Raw genomic sequence first — 18020 nt, forward strand, 5'->3', positions numbered from 1 at the left:
AGTAAGATAGATCATTTGTTCTTTCCTCTCATTTAAGTTTTCTTTCACTTTTTTTTACTTACGTGTGAGAGTGAATGTGTCAGGAACTCTAACTTAATATTTTAAATATATTATTTGATGTAAATATTTAAAGAAAAATGTATTTATAGTCTTCAAAAAATCAATATCATCAATATTTTATACTTTTAAAATAACAAAATACAATATTACATATTAATTCAGTTAAAACTATTAATGATTATTAAATAATATGTTGTTATAATAGTTGTACACTTTAATAATAGAGCATATATGTCATTATACATTTAATAACTTATTTCATATGTTATTTTATTAGGTCTACAAGGGCTAGTAGGCTAACTTGCCTAAATTTATTTATCCATTAAATTAGCTCATATTTTGAATCTTTTTCACAGAAAATTATAAAAGAAAAAGTCATGTGTTTTAATTCATGATGAATCCAATCTTTGTGAAAAATGGAAAAGACTTTTGAGGATTTACTTTTCATGATAATTAAACTATTAAAATAAAATAAAACATCTTTATTTAAAGCTTATCGTCGAGAGAGTTATACACAAAATATAAATTTATTTTCACTTTTAACTCGTAATTTTTGCTTAGTGCATTTCTATAAGAATTAATTAATTTTCTTTATCATAAATTATCGGTAATAAAAAAACATCTTTATTATGATAAAATTAAAATAGAATAACGGTAAATTAAATAACAGTTAAATGAAATAAACTCTAGGTAACAAAAAGGAAGATTAATAGGTGATTATCAATGTCTACATGTCATGAATCATTGTGAATTAGCATCAAATTATAAATTTTATGTTCTTTATTGAAAAGTCATAATCTATTCCCCCAAAGAACAACTTGTAGTCGTTCATTTTAGTTTCAAGAATTCCATGTTACGCGTCGTCATGCAAATTGAACAACAATTGGGCTTGTAACAGTATGCTTAGTAGAAACCCATTTCAAGAATCCTTGAGAAAATGGAGTGCTAGAATTCCCAACTCTACTAAAAGTGACGGAGTACGTGGCCTTCTGGTTCACCTTCGTGAATCTAAGCTTAGCAATATCAATGGTGACTTTTACTCCCTCTGGTGCTGTAATTCGAGGAGAGTATGACGAGGATCCTGGGCTAACATTTGTTAATGTCCTCTTGTATGTCTGAGGAGCAGAACCTAATTGTATAGAGAAAGAAGGGTAATTAAGCTCCGCTTCAGGTATGCTTGTTGAACACGTCATTTTACGTTTCACGATGTTTGATACCTCAGCGTCACTGTAGCCTAATCCACACAGATATGGAATGTAATCATCAGGTTGAAGATCATAAACAAGCCCTGGGTTATTAGCTTTTGTGGGGTTAACATGGCCTGCACCAGTAGCATAGAGATTGGCTGGAAGCATGGTTTGATCATTAATGGGTTTGCCCCTAAGATTTAAGAGATCAGCAGTTGTCATCATTGCAGATTTTATGGCAGCAGGCGACCAGTCTGGGTGTGAGCTTTTGAGCAAAGCAGCAATACCACTGAGATGAGGGCAAGACATTGAAGTCCCAGAAATGATGTTGAAGGTTGATTTGGTAGTGGTGTTCTTTTCTAAGGAAACTGGCCATGCAGCTAGAATGCTCACACCAGGACCAATAATGTCTGGCTTTAAAATCCCATTACTAGCTCCGCTTGGGCCTCTTGACGAGAAAGAAGTAACTTCAAGAGCTCTTCCCTTGCCAATAATAGTTCCTTTGAACAAGATTGTGGCTGTTGGTTTTGATGTTGAGTTTATATAGGCTTTGATGCTTGTTCCTGCTGCGTAACTCACATGAGCCGCAGGAAGAAGATGAGCATCGGCTAATGTACTATAAGCATTAAGTTCGTCGTTCATGAGAATCATGCCAACGCCTCCATTGTCCTTCACTTCTTGGCCTTTGTCACCTCTTCCTACACCGCCTCCCCTCTCACACAACACTACCTTGCCTCTAACATCAAATTTTTTAAGTGATTCAGGAGCACAAAATATAGCTGATTTGTCACCATTTGCTCCTGGATAAATAAGAGACCGTAACTTTGAACGAAATTCTTTAGGCTGGTAAATTGATTCCCCATCAAAAGTTTTTCCGTTTCCAAGTTTTACAGTTGTTCTGATGCTTCTGTCAATGGTGCTTGCTCCTACGGTAAGGATCCATGGTGCTTCATTTGATAGAGTACCAAACTGAGGGCCTTCGTTACCAGCTGAACAACTCACAAAAATTCCCTTTTGGGTAGCTCGGAAAGCACCCATTGCAATGTTATCTGCAAAGAAAGGCATGGAACCACCACCAAGTGAAAGCGAAAGCACGTCGACACCATCACCTATGGCAGTATCCATTGCCCCCAAGATGCTACTTTCACGACAGCCAAATACGCCACAAACTTTATATATAGCCAAGTGAGCCAAAGGCGCCATGCCAACTGCTGTTCCACTGGCCTGACCAAACACATTAGCACCCTTCACATAGTTTCCAGCAGCTGTGCTAGCTGTGTGTGTTCCGTGTCCTTCCTCATCCACTGGTGGGCTACTCGATTCAAAATTTCTTGCACCAATCAACTTGTTGTTGCAGGCGGTCCCATTAAGTTCACATTTTCCTTTCCACTTTGCAGGTGGAGGGGGTAATCCTTCATCGTTAAATGAAGGATGCCAAGCTGTAACTCCAGTGTCTAGAACACCTATTATCACTCCTTTACCATAATTTGAATGTCTCCAAAATCCCGATCCTTGTTTCAACCCCAAGAATTTTGGACTATGAGTGGTGTGCAAAGAATAAATCTTTTCAGGTCGAACTGACAGAATCCCTTTTTCTCTTTTCAGGGCTTCAGCTTCTTCTGCCGTCAATTTTACAGCAAACCCAGTGAATACAGTCTTGTATGAATAGACGATACGTTGTTGTTGTTCTTGGCCTGCGCTTGAAGTAGTCATTGGTAGAAACGATGTATACCATCTTCCCAAGTTTGGCACTGTACGAGAACCACCTTCTGGTTCCTCCACATGCACAATGTAAGTTGTTAAATCATTTTGCTCATCTTTTATACTAGCTGCTGCCAGTTTTCTTTCTTGAGCATTATGAGAAGCAAACACACAATTGAGGCTAACAAAAAGCATAGCCACCAAGATAAAAAGGATTCTATACTTGTCCCTCTCCATTGTTGTAGAAATATTTATATATGTATAAAGAAGGAGAGGAGAGGAGAGTTAGAATGCATAGACACACAAAAGCAACACATATATATACATATAGAAATAAGGAGATTGGAATAAAAAGCGGCATCTTGTTAGGATTCGTTTAAGAAACATGACGTATTCTGATCTGGGTTGAGCTTGAAGCCAACAGGGTCTTGTCTCCCAACCAGTCGTCTGCATGGTTTTTGTTTTGTCATTGACTAATTCTGGTGTCGACCAACGAATTAAGTTAAAAAGAACACAACTCTAAACGTCGTAATCCAATTACCATCCTTCAATATTATGTTAACTGGTTAGTTTTAATACTAATATTACATGCGGGTTATGTATCATATTAGCTGTTTTAACTATTAATGTAACATTAAGTTAAAGTAAAAAATAAAAGGTTGAAATATATTTGTCAAACAAACTGAAAGGCAAAAAGAATCAACCCTTTTTAATGACACTCCTGGAATTTAAAACTCAGTACCCTTTTATTCCTTATAGAATTTCAATCCTCATTTCATAAATTTCTTCCTGGGCAAACCCAATTTCAAATATCACCCATAAAATTAATAAATTAATGTTTTTATTAATTTAAATCATTATTTTTTATAAAATATTTAAATATAAATTAATTAACTTTTAGTTTTTTATTAATTTAAAAGTATTCATATAAGTATAGTAGTCACATTTATTAATTCATCAAAATAAGTAAATACATTCATATATGAAATTATAACATAATTCTACTATGATATAGTATAAAATATTAAAATATTTTTAAAAGTATACGTAACTTAATAAGTTTAGATGTGGTTTAAAGTTTAAAAGATATTTACTTTTTTAAAAAAATATTATAAATTATATTAACTTTTGTAAAATTTTGTTTTATTGATATCAATTTTTTTTTTTTCAAAAAAAAAAAAAGAGATATTAAGTTTAACAGGCGTTTGTCAAGGCTAAATTAGTCATTTTATACATAACAATCTTTATTTCCTTTTTTTTTTTTTTTGGTCCAATTCTCTTCTCGTGCAAGGGAAAACCAGAAAAATGGTGGCATTTCTCAGGTCAGTCTGCACAACAGCAGCAGCATCAGCCATAGCAGCAGCATCTGCCCTTCCTGCGACCTTTCCTCTCTCTTCTTCTTCTCATCAAAACCCCAAATTCCAAAATCACTCTTTTCCCTCTCTTCATACCTCATCGCTTCTCTCCTCGCCCAATCGCCTCCGCCTTGTACGGAACTTCACCAACCCCTCCAAACCTCTCCCCATGGACGTGCCCACGTCTGATCACAAATCATCTCCCTCTCAGGTTGGATATATGGGCTAACACTCTCGTGTAAAGTTTTCTATTTCTCTTTTTTAATGAGGTTTGACATTGAATTTTGGATCCTCCTTTTTTTTTTTTTCTTAATTTTCAGGATTCAGCTGTCTCGCCTGAACTACTGGTAAGTTGGTTCTTTTTTCTCGCTGTGTTTTGGATTTGATTTTGGCGTCAACTCAGCTAATTTTGTATTCAACCTGAAATGGTGATTCCGTTAGTTGGGATTCTTGTATGTGATTTCGAAAATGATATGAGTTTTGGCATAATTTCAAGTGACTCAACTTGGCTTATGTAACAATTTGTTGTTTTTATATATGAATTTAGTTGGTTTTATTACTTTTTTAACCCTTATGTTTTTGTTTGTTGCGTTCAATTTGTATCTATAATGGATTCTGTTAACAAGTGAAATTTTAATTTGGATTTGCTCTCAGACGGAGTTCATGGTGGATATGAAGTGCGAGAATTGTGTTAATGCTGTCAAGAATAAGTTACAGAGTGTTGATGGTATGATATTAACTTGAATTCGTATATAACCAGTTAATGAGGTTTTGACAGAAACTTCTCCTACTGTTTCCCTGAGTTAATTTTATGCTTTTATTTTCCATTTGATCGATATATATATATATCTATATGTATATACAGGGATAAAAAATGTAGATGTGGATTTGGGTAACCAAGTTGTCAGAATTCTGGGTTCTTCTGCTGTTAAGACCATGACTGAAGCACTGGAGCAGACTGGTAGAAAAGCCCGATTAATTGGCCAAGGCGTGCCTGAAGGTTGATTTTTCAGACCCAAGATTTGCTTTTTCTTCATCATTACAGCTTCTTCTCAATAGCAGTAAGCTGGTTTGTGACTGTTCTGCTTATATCAGCTTAGAATTTATTGCGGCAAGATTGTCCTAAATGCTCTGAAAAATTTTGCATACAGTTTACACTTTCTAAGTCTTTGCTCGTTGGAGCTCTGTTGTGAGTTCTAAATCACTAATACTTCCGGGAACTTGATCATCGAGATAGTTCCCTGCCACTATCTAGCTTAGTTACACAAGTAAGCTTGTACAGCAAAAGCAAGTTGTTCCTTTGTGACACACTTTAGACGGGGTTATCTTTGAAGTCTTCTTACAGAAATTAAAGTCTTTAAAGCACACCTTTATGACAAACACCTTGAAGTGCATTTTTCTTCTTCTTTTTGGTATAGTTGTAGTAGTTTTAGTTAGGGTCTAAATATTGTTGGTTTTTTATGTGTTTACCCTTTCTTGTCCTTTGCAGATTTCTTAATTTCTGCTGCTGTTGCTGAATTTAAAGGTCCAGATATCTTTGGTGTGGTTCGCTTTGCTCAAGTGAGTATGGAATTGGCTAAGATTGAAGCCATTTTTAGTGGATTATCGCCAGGAAAACATGGTTGGTCTATCAATGAATTCGGTGATCTTACAAGAGGTGCTGCCAGCACAGGGAAAATATTCAATCCAAATGACCAAGAGAAAGAGGTTTTTTCTAGATATCCTATCTCCTGTTGTAACAATTACTAATCTTTCCATAAAAATTGCCTACTGACTAGTAATCTCACCTTATTGAGTGTTAAAGACTTTGATACTATTATTACCTCATGCTTTCCCCATGAAGAATGTCAGGTTCTATACTTCATGCAATAACTAACTCTTGCTTGTCAAATGTTGAACATGATAACAATCCTTGAAAAAAGGTTCTACTTGTTTAATGGAGATTAAAGTTATGTGGCCTGTTTACATGTCATTTATACAGTGATTTTTTCTAATTAGAAAGGGAAGTTTTACGAGCCTAGGAAGCACGATTACAGTTTTCTATATATTATTAGGTCAAGTCTTCTTATGTGTAAGGAAATCAGTGTATTTATCCTCATTCCACGGGAATTTGTTCATGTCTGATTTATTTGAGAATATATGCATGATCTTTCAAGGAGAAATGTTACATGTTTGTGGATTTATTTTAATATGAACATATCAGTATATCTTCAAAAATGAAGAGCGAAAAGAAAACTACGTATGTCAGGATCCAATGAATAAACAACTTATATCTGGCTAGATGAATAAACTATTTAGAATTAGATGATCTTCTTATTTCTAAGTATCTGCGTAACAAAATAAACATTCTTTTAGTGGAGAATTTAATGAGATTCTCTGTAGTAGTTGCAGAACTGTGAAATTCAAATAGGGTATCCTGTCACCTCCTCCTTCCTTGGATGCCAATATTGTGAAGATAGGACCCGATCTCCAAAGGTTCCTCAATCCTCCTTAGGATTCCAATAGGTGCGAAGAGGGGAGGGTATCCCATCTCCACAGATTCCTCAACCAGTGGAGAATGTTAATCTCTCTTCTCTTTTCGTTGTGTCTAGTTAGGCAAAGTAGTATCTTTGTACCCTTGTTGCACACCATCTTTGTTTAGAATCCAGATACGTATTTGGCATTTTTTGATGCTTGGAAATTTACATTATCTTAAAATGGCACTGTATTGTGTTCTGATGATACAAAATTGTTAGGAAGATGATTCTTACCTGGGGACCTGTGATTGCTCCGCCATCTCTTATCTGGTCCTGAGCAATTTAACATAATACCACAGTTGCTTTTCAAAACTGACTTTGCCTAAAAATTTTCAGCCCCTAGGTGACCTGAGAACATTAGATGTCGATAAGAATGGTGAGGCCTTCTTCTCTGGTGCAAAAGAGTACATGAGAGTTGCTGACCTGATCGGGCGGTCTGTGGTGGTGTATGAAACTAAAGATAAATCTGATGTAGGTCTGACCGCTGCAGTTATTGCCAGAAGTGCCGGTGTTGGCGAAAACCACAAGAAGGTTTGTCTGTGTGATGGCACCACCATCTGGGAAGCAAGTGACAAAGATTTTGTCACCAGTAAGGTATAAAACGACACTAAACTTTGCACTTGAACCGTTTGGCTGTTGTAAACCTGATGGCAGTTTACTGCTCAATGTAGTTCATTAGTATACTGTAACTTGAATGTGTCAAACCAAAGAACTGAATTGAGTTTAGTATGGTGCATTCCTCACTATTTCTTTTCTCTTTTTTGGACCAAAGAGTCCAATTGAATTTGCTTATTATTTGTGAATCCTTTAAGCTCTAGAAAGCTGAACCAGTGTTTTGTTATCTATGATTAGGGAATTTATAAAATATGTTTCTAGAGAATAAATCTTATTATTAACAATTCACCATACTCATATTTTTATTTTAAAGTTTATAGAACGTTTTTCACTTCATAGGAGTACAGTTACAAGAGTGCTGAACACACATTTACTTTTTTTAAATATATATATATATATATGTTTAAAATATCTTACCATCAAGATGGAGCTAATGATAACTTAAAACTACTATTGAAATTAGAAATAAAAACTGAAAATCAAACTCTGCTTGCTATATGACATGCTTAATTTATTGTGGTTGATACATTTTTTTTTGTTTCTTAATTTGATTGTATATGAAATCTACAATAATTATGATATTGTTTATATGGAATTTTCCTATTAGTAAAATAAATTTTTTAGTTCTTTGAAGTTTATAAAAAAAAATTTAAAATAATTTTTAATAATTAAGAGATTCTTAAAATAATACATAAATTACAAGAACATGACACCACACTAAACTTATATAAAATTAACATTTTACACACTTTAGACTTAACCTACAAAAACATAACAATAAAAAATAATCAAACATAATTGCAGGGAATTAGTTGACATTTAGAACAGTTGCAACTTGTGCTATAAATTTAAACCCCATTTTAGCCCAAGAAGAATATATTAACAAACACATGCTATAATCATTCATTTGATTTGTAAGAAAATTGGATAAAGATGGAAAAAAATATAAGGAGTAAAGATAAGAGGAAGTTTGAAATATGATAAAGATGGTCAAGAAAACTTGTAAGTTTTGTAAAGCCAACTGAGGCTAAGGGACTGTTTGGAAGAAAATTTGGGTTTTCTTTTTTGAAAGGGAAAGGAAATCCTATTGGAAAAAAGGAGTATAAAACAGAGTGTCAATCAAGTACAAAAGAGCATACAAAGAGGTGACTGGAACTTTGAAGCAAGAAAAGACCAGACCCTAGAGTGGAAATGGCAGCAGGGAATGAAGGGAAATTGGTATAAGAGGCTCAAAATGGAAGCGAAAAGAACATACAGAACTCAGAGCTGGCAATGGAGGGCATAGGAAGCTCAAAAGCTTTGGCGTTCAAAGCCTCAAGCAGTGATATCATGATTCTATAATATTGTTTAACTTTTTATAAATAACTATTACATTTCAAATTTTTTTCCTCTAAAACTGCCATTAGTTAAAATGATTGTTCTTTTTTTTCCCCCAACTCCGCTTCTTCCAGTTATTTCTTCCCAAACAGACCCAGTTGAAGGGGCAAACTGCACCTTCAGTATTCGCCATTTCCAACTTCCTAAAGTAATGTGAAAAAGATCTCCATTCTCTACATTGTTCACAAAATATTGCAACTTGTAAGTAAGAGAATTATCTAATTTCCATGATAGATACCCATTCTGAGAAAACTGGAATGAAGTTTTTCCCAGCAAAACTTTGTGGTGAGTGGAAACTTAGTCTGCACTGAAAAAACATGAACAATTTGGAGCCATCTTTCCAGCAAACAAGTGATTAACCAGTCAGAGTATTCACACTTTAGGACTTGAGTGGAGGCAGCAGTCCTTCTCTCTTGGACATTTCGTAAATGGCAATGGCCATAAGAGCCTTTGCATCTGCTGTCATGCGCCAGAGTTCTCTGTATGGAACTACACAAACCTTGATCAGCTCACCATGTTCACGAAGGCCTGTTTCTTTTCCTTGCAGTTGTGTGATAATCTCTTTGTCCACACACCCTCTGTAAAGAAAAATACTAATTTCTTCATCACATCCTCCCTGACCATGGAAAACATGAAAGAATCAACTCCATGAGTATCTTACACGTAACCAGAGGTAATCATTTATGCAATTGCCAAGTTGATAATTCTGCACTCCACATAACATCCAAATAATTTAAGAACTTAAGAACAAATCATCACAACTAGTAATTGACTTGATTACATAATTCTTGCACATTAATAATGAACCCTGGTATCTAACTTGCAAACACTTCACAAAGCTTGTTAGGATTTCAAGTAAAAACTTCTCATCATGAGATGACAACTCTAATTACTCTGCTAGTCTCATGCAATGCACATTTTAATACATTTATTAACAAAATTCCAATTGTCACGTCATGGGGAACATATTTCACCTTTGACCCAGGTCTTTATGACCTTCATATTTCCAATGACCTTTGACCTTCAACAAGACAAGTAATCTCTTCCAACATTCCATTTCAAGAATGATTTACTTCTTTATGCTTTTGAAAATCCTCAAGACCAGACAACTATTATATCCAAATCCTTCCGTTATCTTAATTCCAACCACAAAAAGACATCTTAATTTCAATTTCAATTTTGCACTTCTATAAAGTTGATATCAATTATTAACATACCGGAGAAGGAAACACTTTGCAGCCAGAAGATGGGTTCAGAAAACTTGTGAGGTCAACCATGTCCTCTATATTAAGACGAATACCAATTTCCTCTTCAACCTGCCATACTAATCAGATCAAAATCAAACATGCCATTTGAAACTACACAAACTTGTAATCTGCTGCTAGACTATTGCATGTGCTGGTGATGAAATAATTTTGGAATGCACTCCATTATGTATGTATGAAGGTAATGATCATTGATGAGCAAAAAGAAAAGAATGAGAAGTACAGGAGGGAGAGAGAGAAAGAGACCTCACGCACTGCTGTGCCAACAAAATCACCCTTGTCATCATCCAACATTCCAGCAGGCAACTCGAGTACAAATCTCCCAGTAGGGACCCTAACCTTCAAAAGTCAAGAAAATTTCATCTGGGTTTGTTCCAAGTGGTAGATTATGCATAATTCATTGTTAATTACTTCTACATAGATTTCCACCTAAAGGTGGACTCTCTTGAATATATACTCTTCCATCAATGATAATACTCCCCGACTCAAATTATTTTGAAAATTTACATGGTGTCAGAGCCGCTCCCCCTTCCTTCAGAAATGATCTCCACCACTGAGCCTTCCATATCATCTCCCACTCTCTTCTATCCCTCTTCAGGCATCTCATCCTTCTTTGGCTTCTATAGATATAAGAAATTGTTAAGGGAGACCCTTGACTCCAAAAACAACATGTGGAAATCATTATTTGTTCCTGTTTTTCCGAGGACATGGTGTGCTTGGCCATATTGATGGTAGCAGTGAATGTCCTCCATTAATGATTAATGATCATGCAGGCAAAGGACAACCCAGCCAAAATGCCCATCTTTGGGAACAAGTGAACTCTTTAGTTATTTCCTGGATCCAAGCCCCCTCTGATATCCTTTGCAGCCTTCTCAAATAAAATATAACTTAACAGCTCATCAGGCATGGCAAGAGATTAAACAACTTTCTCATGATCAACACATACCAAACTACTCCATCTCAAATCGAACCTCTATAAAACACATAAAAAAGACCTTTTCATCAAAACTGTTATGATAACTATTGAAGCTCAAAACAGAGTTCACTATGAATGAGTGCTCTAGATTACTTCTTGGGTGTCAAGGTTATTCAGTATCAACATGCTCATAAACTCCTTAAACAAAGTGAACTTGAATCTTGCGAAGTCATCTCCCCACCATGTCAACTTGGTCAATTACCAAAAGGCTACAAGTATTCTCCAATTCACATCAACTCATTGGATATTCCAACGCAAAGTGGGCCAGGTGTCCAAGCATTCGTCGATCAACAACTGGTTATCACATATTTTTTGGATCTAATTTAGTTTTTTAGAGTGCCAAGAAAGAGTTTACTATATCCCATTCCAGTATCAAGGCAGAGTATCATGTTGCGCTTTTGTAATTGCTGACATGACATGTTAGACTATATTTGGAGCCATATAGGTAGCATTGACATTATCATATCATATGATAGGTGTGGAATTCATGGGAAATTAAATCTCAACAGTAGCTTGCTTAATGAGATTCAATTTCCTTTGAAGTCTATGCCTTTCCAATGATGCGATAATGTCAGTCTTACTACATGGCTTCGAATCTAGTCCAACATGCTCGATATAAAAATGTTGAACTGGAGATTCATTTTATTCATGAGGAAGTCCAACATAGACAGCCTCAAGTTTGCTATATCCAAGTCAAGACCAGTTGCAAACATCTTCACCAAAGATCTCGTTTCAAGCTTTTTCGGTTCTTAAAAGCTAATATTTCCATGCTTGCATGCTCATATTGAGTAAGATCAATGGAATATGTCTAGGTTGTTATTATTGTAACTACTTTGCTTATACATGTACGTAAAGTTCTATCTCAAGGTGGACTCTCTTCCTCTTGTATAAATACTCTTCACCAATGAAGTTAATATCACCGAGTAAAATCATTATGAAAATTTACAAGAATTACCAGCATTAAGGGAGACATAAAATTGAGTCTCTATTATTTCATATGCTGCCTAAGAGAACTAATAAATATAATAGACCAACTACCTGTTCAGTAAGAACAGCATAAGTCTCACCCTCTGAGTCCAGGAGAATAAGCACAGCTACAGCTGGTCCTCGTGCGAATACTATACCTGGAACCTAAGCATGCTTTAGTTCATAAACAAAGAAATAGGACAACAACAGAGGAAACAATACATGGAAATTCAGGAGTATGAGGAGAAAAAAAAAACAAAAAGCTTGCATGGATTTATACTATTGAAGACACATGCTTGGAGTTGGACAGATACCTTGTTTCCTGTTCCCTTATCAAAGATATCTGCTTTGAATTTGATAAAACCTACCCGCTTTCCAAACATATCCACTCCCTGTTAACAGAAAGCCCCAACTTAAATTTGCATTGAATAAGAAAAACATGAATACTGCTTCACTTGGTGTCCTACCCGTTAACTCCATAGATGAATATTTAGTACTGAAGAACACAAGCTACTGCCAGTTTCTTTATTAGTTCTAGGCGTTAGTATTACCCTTTTCAATGTTATCAGTAAATTATGGCAGAAGCGGGTATATCAACAAGTGAAAATACATGTTAAACATACTAAAACTTTACAAAACCGGATTCATCTGAACATCACCTGCACGAGTACTTGCTTTAAGATCACGGCACCATTAGCTAAAATCCCAGTCTCACTTTGTAAGTTAGATAACCATTGCTTGAACAGATATGAATCAATAGCATTCCTGAATTCACCCGAAACAGTTCATTAAAAATAACCCCAAACCAACACTACACCGATAATCTAATAAATTAGGAAAAGAAATCAGTTTCAGATTTCAAAATTGATGAAGAAATACCCACTAGGAACAGGGCTAAGTGAAACACGCGCGATAGAAAGAAAGAAAGAAAGAAAGAAAGAAAGGGAGAGAGGTGGGAGTTACTGGCCTAAACTCGAAATCTGAGATGCCGGGGGCAGCGACGATGCGGACGGGTTGAGCGGGTTGGCATGGGAGAGTGATTGAGTGAGTTAGAGAAGATGAGTCGCCGGACATTTTGCAACAGAAGGCTCTTGTGTGACGATGAAGAATAGAAAGTGAAGGCGAAAGGGCGAATTGTCTCGTGGAAATGAAGCTAGACATGAAAGGCCGGAGAAGGTGACTCATTTTTCATCTGCTCTGCAAACAAAACACACACAAAAAAAATAATAATAATAAAATAAATAACAGCATGTTTACTTACCAAATATTTATAGTTTTATAGAATATTACGATAATTTTTTTAATTAAAATAGTCATAAAAATTAATATTTAATATAAAAAAAATTATATATATACACTAAAATTAGTTTTTTAAAAAAAATTAGACAGTTTAGTATAAATTGTGTAGGTGACAAATTTTTTAGACAAGAGACTTACTTAACACTAAAATTGTTATTACAATTTATTTTTCAAAAATAAAAATTTAAAGATATTATTATACAAAATAATAAAAATAACCATTTACTAAAAACATATTGATATTATTTATGTGAAAAATTTTATGAGATCTTTATGAATTATTATTAAAAAAAAAATACATTTGAATATAAATAAAGAAAAATAGTTAAAAGATTATAATTTAAGCGCCTGGATGATGTCCTTCAAAAATTCTCTTTTAATAGTGAGGTAGAAAAATCTTTTTTGTTAGGTGCTGCGTGTATATATATATATTCAAGTGAAAGTATTAGTTTCAGGTTTTTTAATATGTTATTCTTATCTTAATTAATAAAATTTAATAATTTTTGAATTTTTTTTTACTAAAAATATATAATAAATTTAGTAAAATTAAATCTAATTTAGTCACTAAAATCCAATTAAAATACTATTAAAATAAATCTTGAACTTCAGACTAAGGATTATTAACCTACTATTATTAGTTTATAATAAATCTAAAAAGTAACGAATTCTATGTTTTTATTAAACTTCAAGCTCATAATTTTGAAACACAGTAATCAATTTATTAATTAAATATATTTTTTAATGAATAAAAAAGTTAATAGAATTTTTAATTTTTTATTAAATTAATAGAATCTAATTATTATAAAATTATTCTTTCACATTTTAAATTCTTTGAGACTCAACTTAATTTGATTACTGTAATATTATTAATATACTAATAATTTAAATTATTAATTTTATTAAATTAAATATTATAAAATAATTATTATTAATGTATAATATATTCATAAAATAACGAATTATATAATACAAAATAAAAGTATTAAATAATAAATTAAATTAAATTTATAATTTTTTTTAAAAAAAAAACAATTTATTAGAATGTAATATCAATTTATGGTAAAATAAGTTGTAACAAAAACAAAATATGTGATGGACATCGTCTTCAAGATAAGCACGGGATGATATAATGATTTTATTTTTGACAACTTAGACTTTTGAATTTTATTTTTAATTTATTTATGAAAGAGCACGTTATTGATATAATTAAAAATTAATAAAGAGGATGAAGGGGTAACAAATAAATTAAGTTGACTTTATGCGCACAAATGTCATGATTTTATCTTAAAACAAGATTTAATCCATTACTAACTTTTCGTGTCATAAGCCACGACTATCATTTTTTAATACACCGTTTGGTGAAAAAGTATAACAACATGCGCAATTAGATCGGATTTGATTTTATTTAAATAAAAAAATTAAAATTTAATAACGTATGTAAATTAATAAATATTTAATAAAAATAATAAATTTGATGTCGTCGAAGTTCTTTGGAATCCAACTCAACTATTTTTTATCATAATTATATTAAAAGTTATTTAACTTATATCTAAATAAAAATATTATATCGAATTTTTAATATATTATGATTATTTTAACTAAAAAATTTAACTGCAACATAACTTTTTTTAAAATATATATATAATAAATAATATTTAACATACTTTGTTCATCACATCCCCAACAATGAACTATTAAATTAGGTTTTTGATTATAATGAATCAATAATTATAAATTAGTTACTATCAGTTTATAATTCAATCACAAAATAGTGATTTTTATGTTTTCATTAAACTTCAAACTTGTGATCTTTAAATAGAACACATATGTTTCAACAACTAAACTACTGTTGTTGATGAAATAATAATTAACTTAGTAAAGAAAATATCATTTTTTTTTATAAATAAGAGTATTTTTTAATTGTAAGAGATGTAAAAATAATAAATATTTTTGTAACGACCTTGAAAATTCAAAAGAAAATATATAATAATTTAAGTGTGGAAGCGAAATAAAATGTTAAGATTTACATCTCTTACACAATAACTTAAAAGTACAAAACAAACATCACGGAATGAATTCTTTGAAAAAAACACGATAAATGAAAAAATTAAAGAAAAATATAAAGTATCTAGTACCTACTCGCAATCTTCTTGCGGATCAAGCTCGAGAATCAGGTTCTCTTGATCTGAAATAGTTAAATAAGGGGTGAGCTACACTAGCCCAGTAAGCACATCATACTATATCACCGACACAGAAGTAAAGGTTGGTAGAAAATAAAAAACAACTAATTGAGTATTAGATTTAAACCAATACATTTATTTAAAATAAAACCATTTACCTTTTTACTTATCATTGAGAATTTATGAAAATAAATTATAGAAGCAATAATATCATACAGATCATAACTTCATGCACAATCAGCAACATAGAACATATCATAAATTCACATTTATCAATAATAAATTAAATCATAACCATTTCTTGTTTCACTAGCCTACTAGTATTTATGGGGATCGATAGGGGTGTCTCTGCTATACGTGAATCTTTTCTCTTAACAATCTTAACTTCAGAGCCGTCCCCATACCTCATCCTATATGAGCACTAAGACATTAAACTTCAACATCCCGTTCGGTATGAGGATGAAGCGGCCGTCCTCATACCCCGTCCAGTATGAGCGTCAAATGACTAAGTTTCCATACCCCGTCCGGTATGAGACAACGTTCACGGTAGGGTTCCCTATGAACCCGGTCTGTCCACCATCTCTCATGATATCTAGTGAGGCTGTCATCTTATCTGTTTATTAGATCACACCCATTTCCTATTTTTCCTCAGTCTCCGTTACCAAATCAAACATAATTACATAAACAAATAAACATGCATTCGACAATGCAATCATATTTTAGATCTCAAAATCAAACAGTGGTCAAGTAAGGCAATAATACATACATTTAAACCATAAAATAGATAAACTAGAAACCATCATACTTTTAGACTGCAAGATCAATCAACAGAAATCAACATAAAACAATATCCGGTTCGGGCTCCATTAGCAATCTGTAATTAATTATGCATATCTATTTAATTTGTACAAAATACAATATTATCATTTATTCAAACTTCAATTCTATGATAGAAAATAGGGTGAGGGGTCCTTACTTGATTTGACGCCGAAAAGGTAAATAGTTTACTGCGCCTACGGGCAGTCTCTAGGTTCCCTGAATTTTTCTTCAGGAACTAAAACGTACTTACGGTACTTACAAATATCCCAAATAAACCCAAAAATAGTCCCAGGGCCTACTCGGCCAATTTCAGAAATCCAGCACGGCGGTGATCCGCCTCGGCTTGGCTGTTTTCGGCCATTTTCAGCCGAATTTAGCCAAATTTGCATCAGTTTCTGCAAGAAAACATACTTAGGGCCCTTGGTTTGTCCAAAAAACGTAGAAAACTGAAACTCACCGGCGGCGAGACTTTCCGGTGCAGCAGCTCCTCCGGCTCACGTTGCGGTTGGGTGTTTTGCTCCAGTAAACCTGTAGAGAAGGAAACGGTGATCACAACAGTGAAAAAATCACATCAAACGGGAATCGGGAAGCGCCTTATCGGAGGTGTTTTCTGAAATACCCCGCAGCGGCGCCGCCGGGTTTTGCCAGCGTTTTTCGGCCAATCGGCAGGTCGTTTTGCTTTGATTTGATCATGGGTGTGTTTAAAATTAAATTCTGAGCAAAGGGTAAAATTTTTACCTCGTTTGGCAGTCAAAAATTGCTCCAGTGTGGTGGCGGGTGGCTGCGGTCGGTTCCCCGGCGGCTGGGTTGTCTTCTCCGGCGAGGGGTTCTGGCGGCTAGGGTTTGGGTTTGGGTGCGGATGGGGTTATTTATACTTATCCATTTTTTATATGGGCCATCCATCGCTTTTAATCTGAACCGTCCGATCGCGATTAAATAGAGAATAAATTTGGGCCGTTCATGTGCGATTCAATCTGGGCCATCCGTGCGCGATTCAATCTGGACCGTCTGCGCACGATTCAATCTGGGTCGTCTGTGCGCGCGGGAACGGATATCAGCCGTTCGATCGCGCGCACGCAGATCACCCACGTAGCTCCCCCCGCGTGGCCTCCCACGTCAGCGCCTCTGCCACCTAGTGCGTCCTAGTTGGTCAGGACTGCTGACCGGACATCCGATATGGCGCAATTTTTTTAAATTGTGTTTTGACACCCGATTTCTAATTTTTCTTTCAAAAATACTCTTAGAACTTAAATTTTCACCTATTTTTTCTAAAATTATTTTTAATTTAATGCTTAACGAATTTTTACCTTTTTTAAAAAATTAAAATAAAATAAGTTAAAATAAATTAAATAAATAATAATTATATTTAAAAAATAAAAAATAAGAAAAAATAAAATGTTTGGTGTTACAATTTTATCCTCCAATACTTCAAATATATGAGTAAATCATCATCAGTCAAACTCTTATAGATGATGCTAATTGATGAGGTTAATTTCAAATTGGCTAGGTAAATTATGCTAAAAGAGATCTTGAAAGAGCTCTATATAAGTATTATACTTAATATCGAATGAACACTTCAGTAAGGCTACGTTACATAAATACTACTTTAACTAAGCAAGACCTACACATATTGGACCTAAGTTAAGTTTGCTAAGACTTACAAGTACAAATTCTATGCAAGACTATTCGTTAACATAAATGAAA

General features: G+C 33.8%; 2 protein-coding genes and 1 pseudogene across 2 annotated transcripts; 1 reads left to right on the plus strand and 2 right to left on the minus strand.

Moving 5' to 3' along the window:
• Window positions 1–739: 739 nt before the first annotated feature.
• Window positions 740–3882, minus strand: LOC110817573 (subtilisin-like protease 4 pseudogene; annotated as a pseudogene).
• A 322-nt stretch (window positions 3883–4204) lies between these two features.
• CCS (copper chaperone for SOD1) lies at window positions 4205–7718 on the plus strand. The gene is made up of 6 exons (XM_022046207.2): window positions 4205–4514; window positions 4624–4650; window positions 4958–5030; window positions 5169–5303; window positions 5793–6010; window positions 7156–7718. Exons 1-6 carry the CDS (start codon window positions 4254–4256, stop codon window positions 7417–7419), a joined length of 978 nt encoding a protein of 325 aa, XP_021901899.1. The 5' UTR covers window positions 4205–4253; the 3' UTR covers window positions 7420–7718.
• Window positions 7719–8716: 998 nt separating this feature from the next.
• On the minus strand, window positions 8717–13003 carry NUDX14 (nudix hydrolase homolog 14). The gene is made up of 7 exons (XM_088217578.1): window positions 12982–13003; window positions 12678–12783; window positions 12333–12410; window positions 12091–12183; window positions 10323–10415; window positions 10029–10127; window positions 8717–9427 (listed from the first exon to the last, which is right to left on the minus strand). The coding sequence occupies exons 3-7, from the start codon at window positions 12399–12401 to the stop codon at window positions 9191–9193; spliced, it is 591 nt and encodes a 196-aa protein (XP_088073704.1). The 5' UTR covers window positions 12402–12410; window positions 12678–12783; window positions 12982–13003; the 3' UTR covers window positions 8717–9190.
• Window positions 13004–18020: the final 5017 nt, after the last annotated feature.

Source organism: Carica papaya, chromosome 4 (assembly GCF_054855325.1).
Source record: "Carica papaya isolate Zhongbai chromosome 4, ASM5485532v1, whole genome shotgun sequence".
Lineage (NCBI taxonomy): Eukaryota > Viridiplantae > Streptophyta > Magnoliopsida > Brassicales > Caricaceae > Carica > Carica papaya.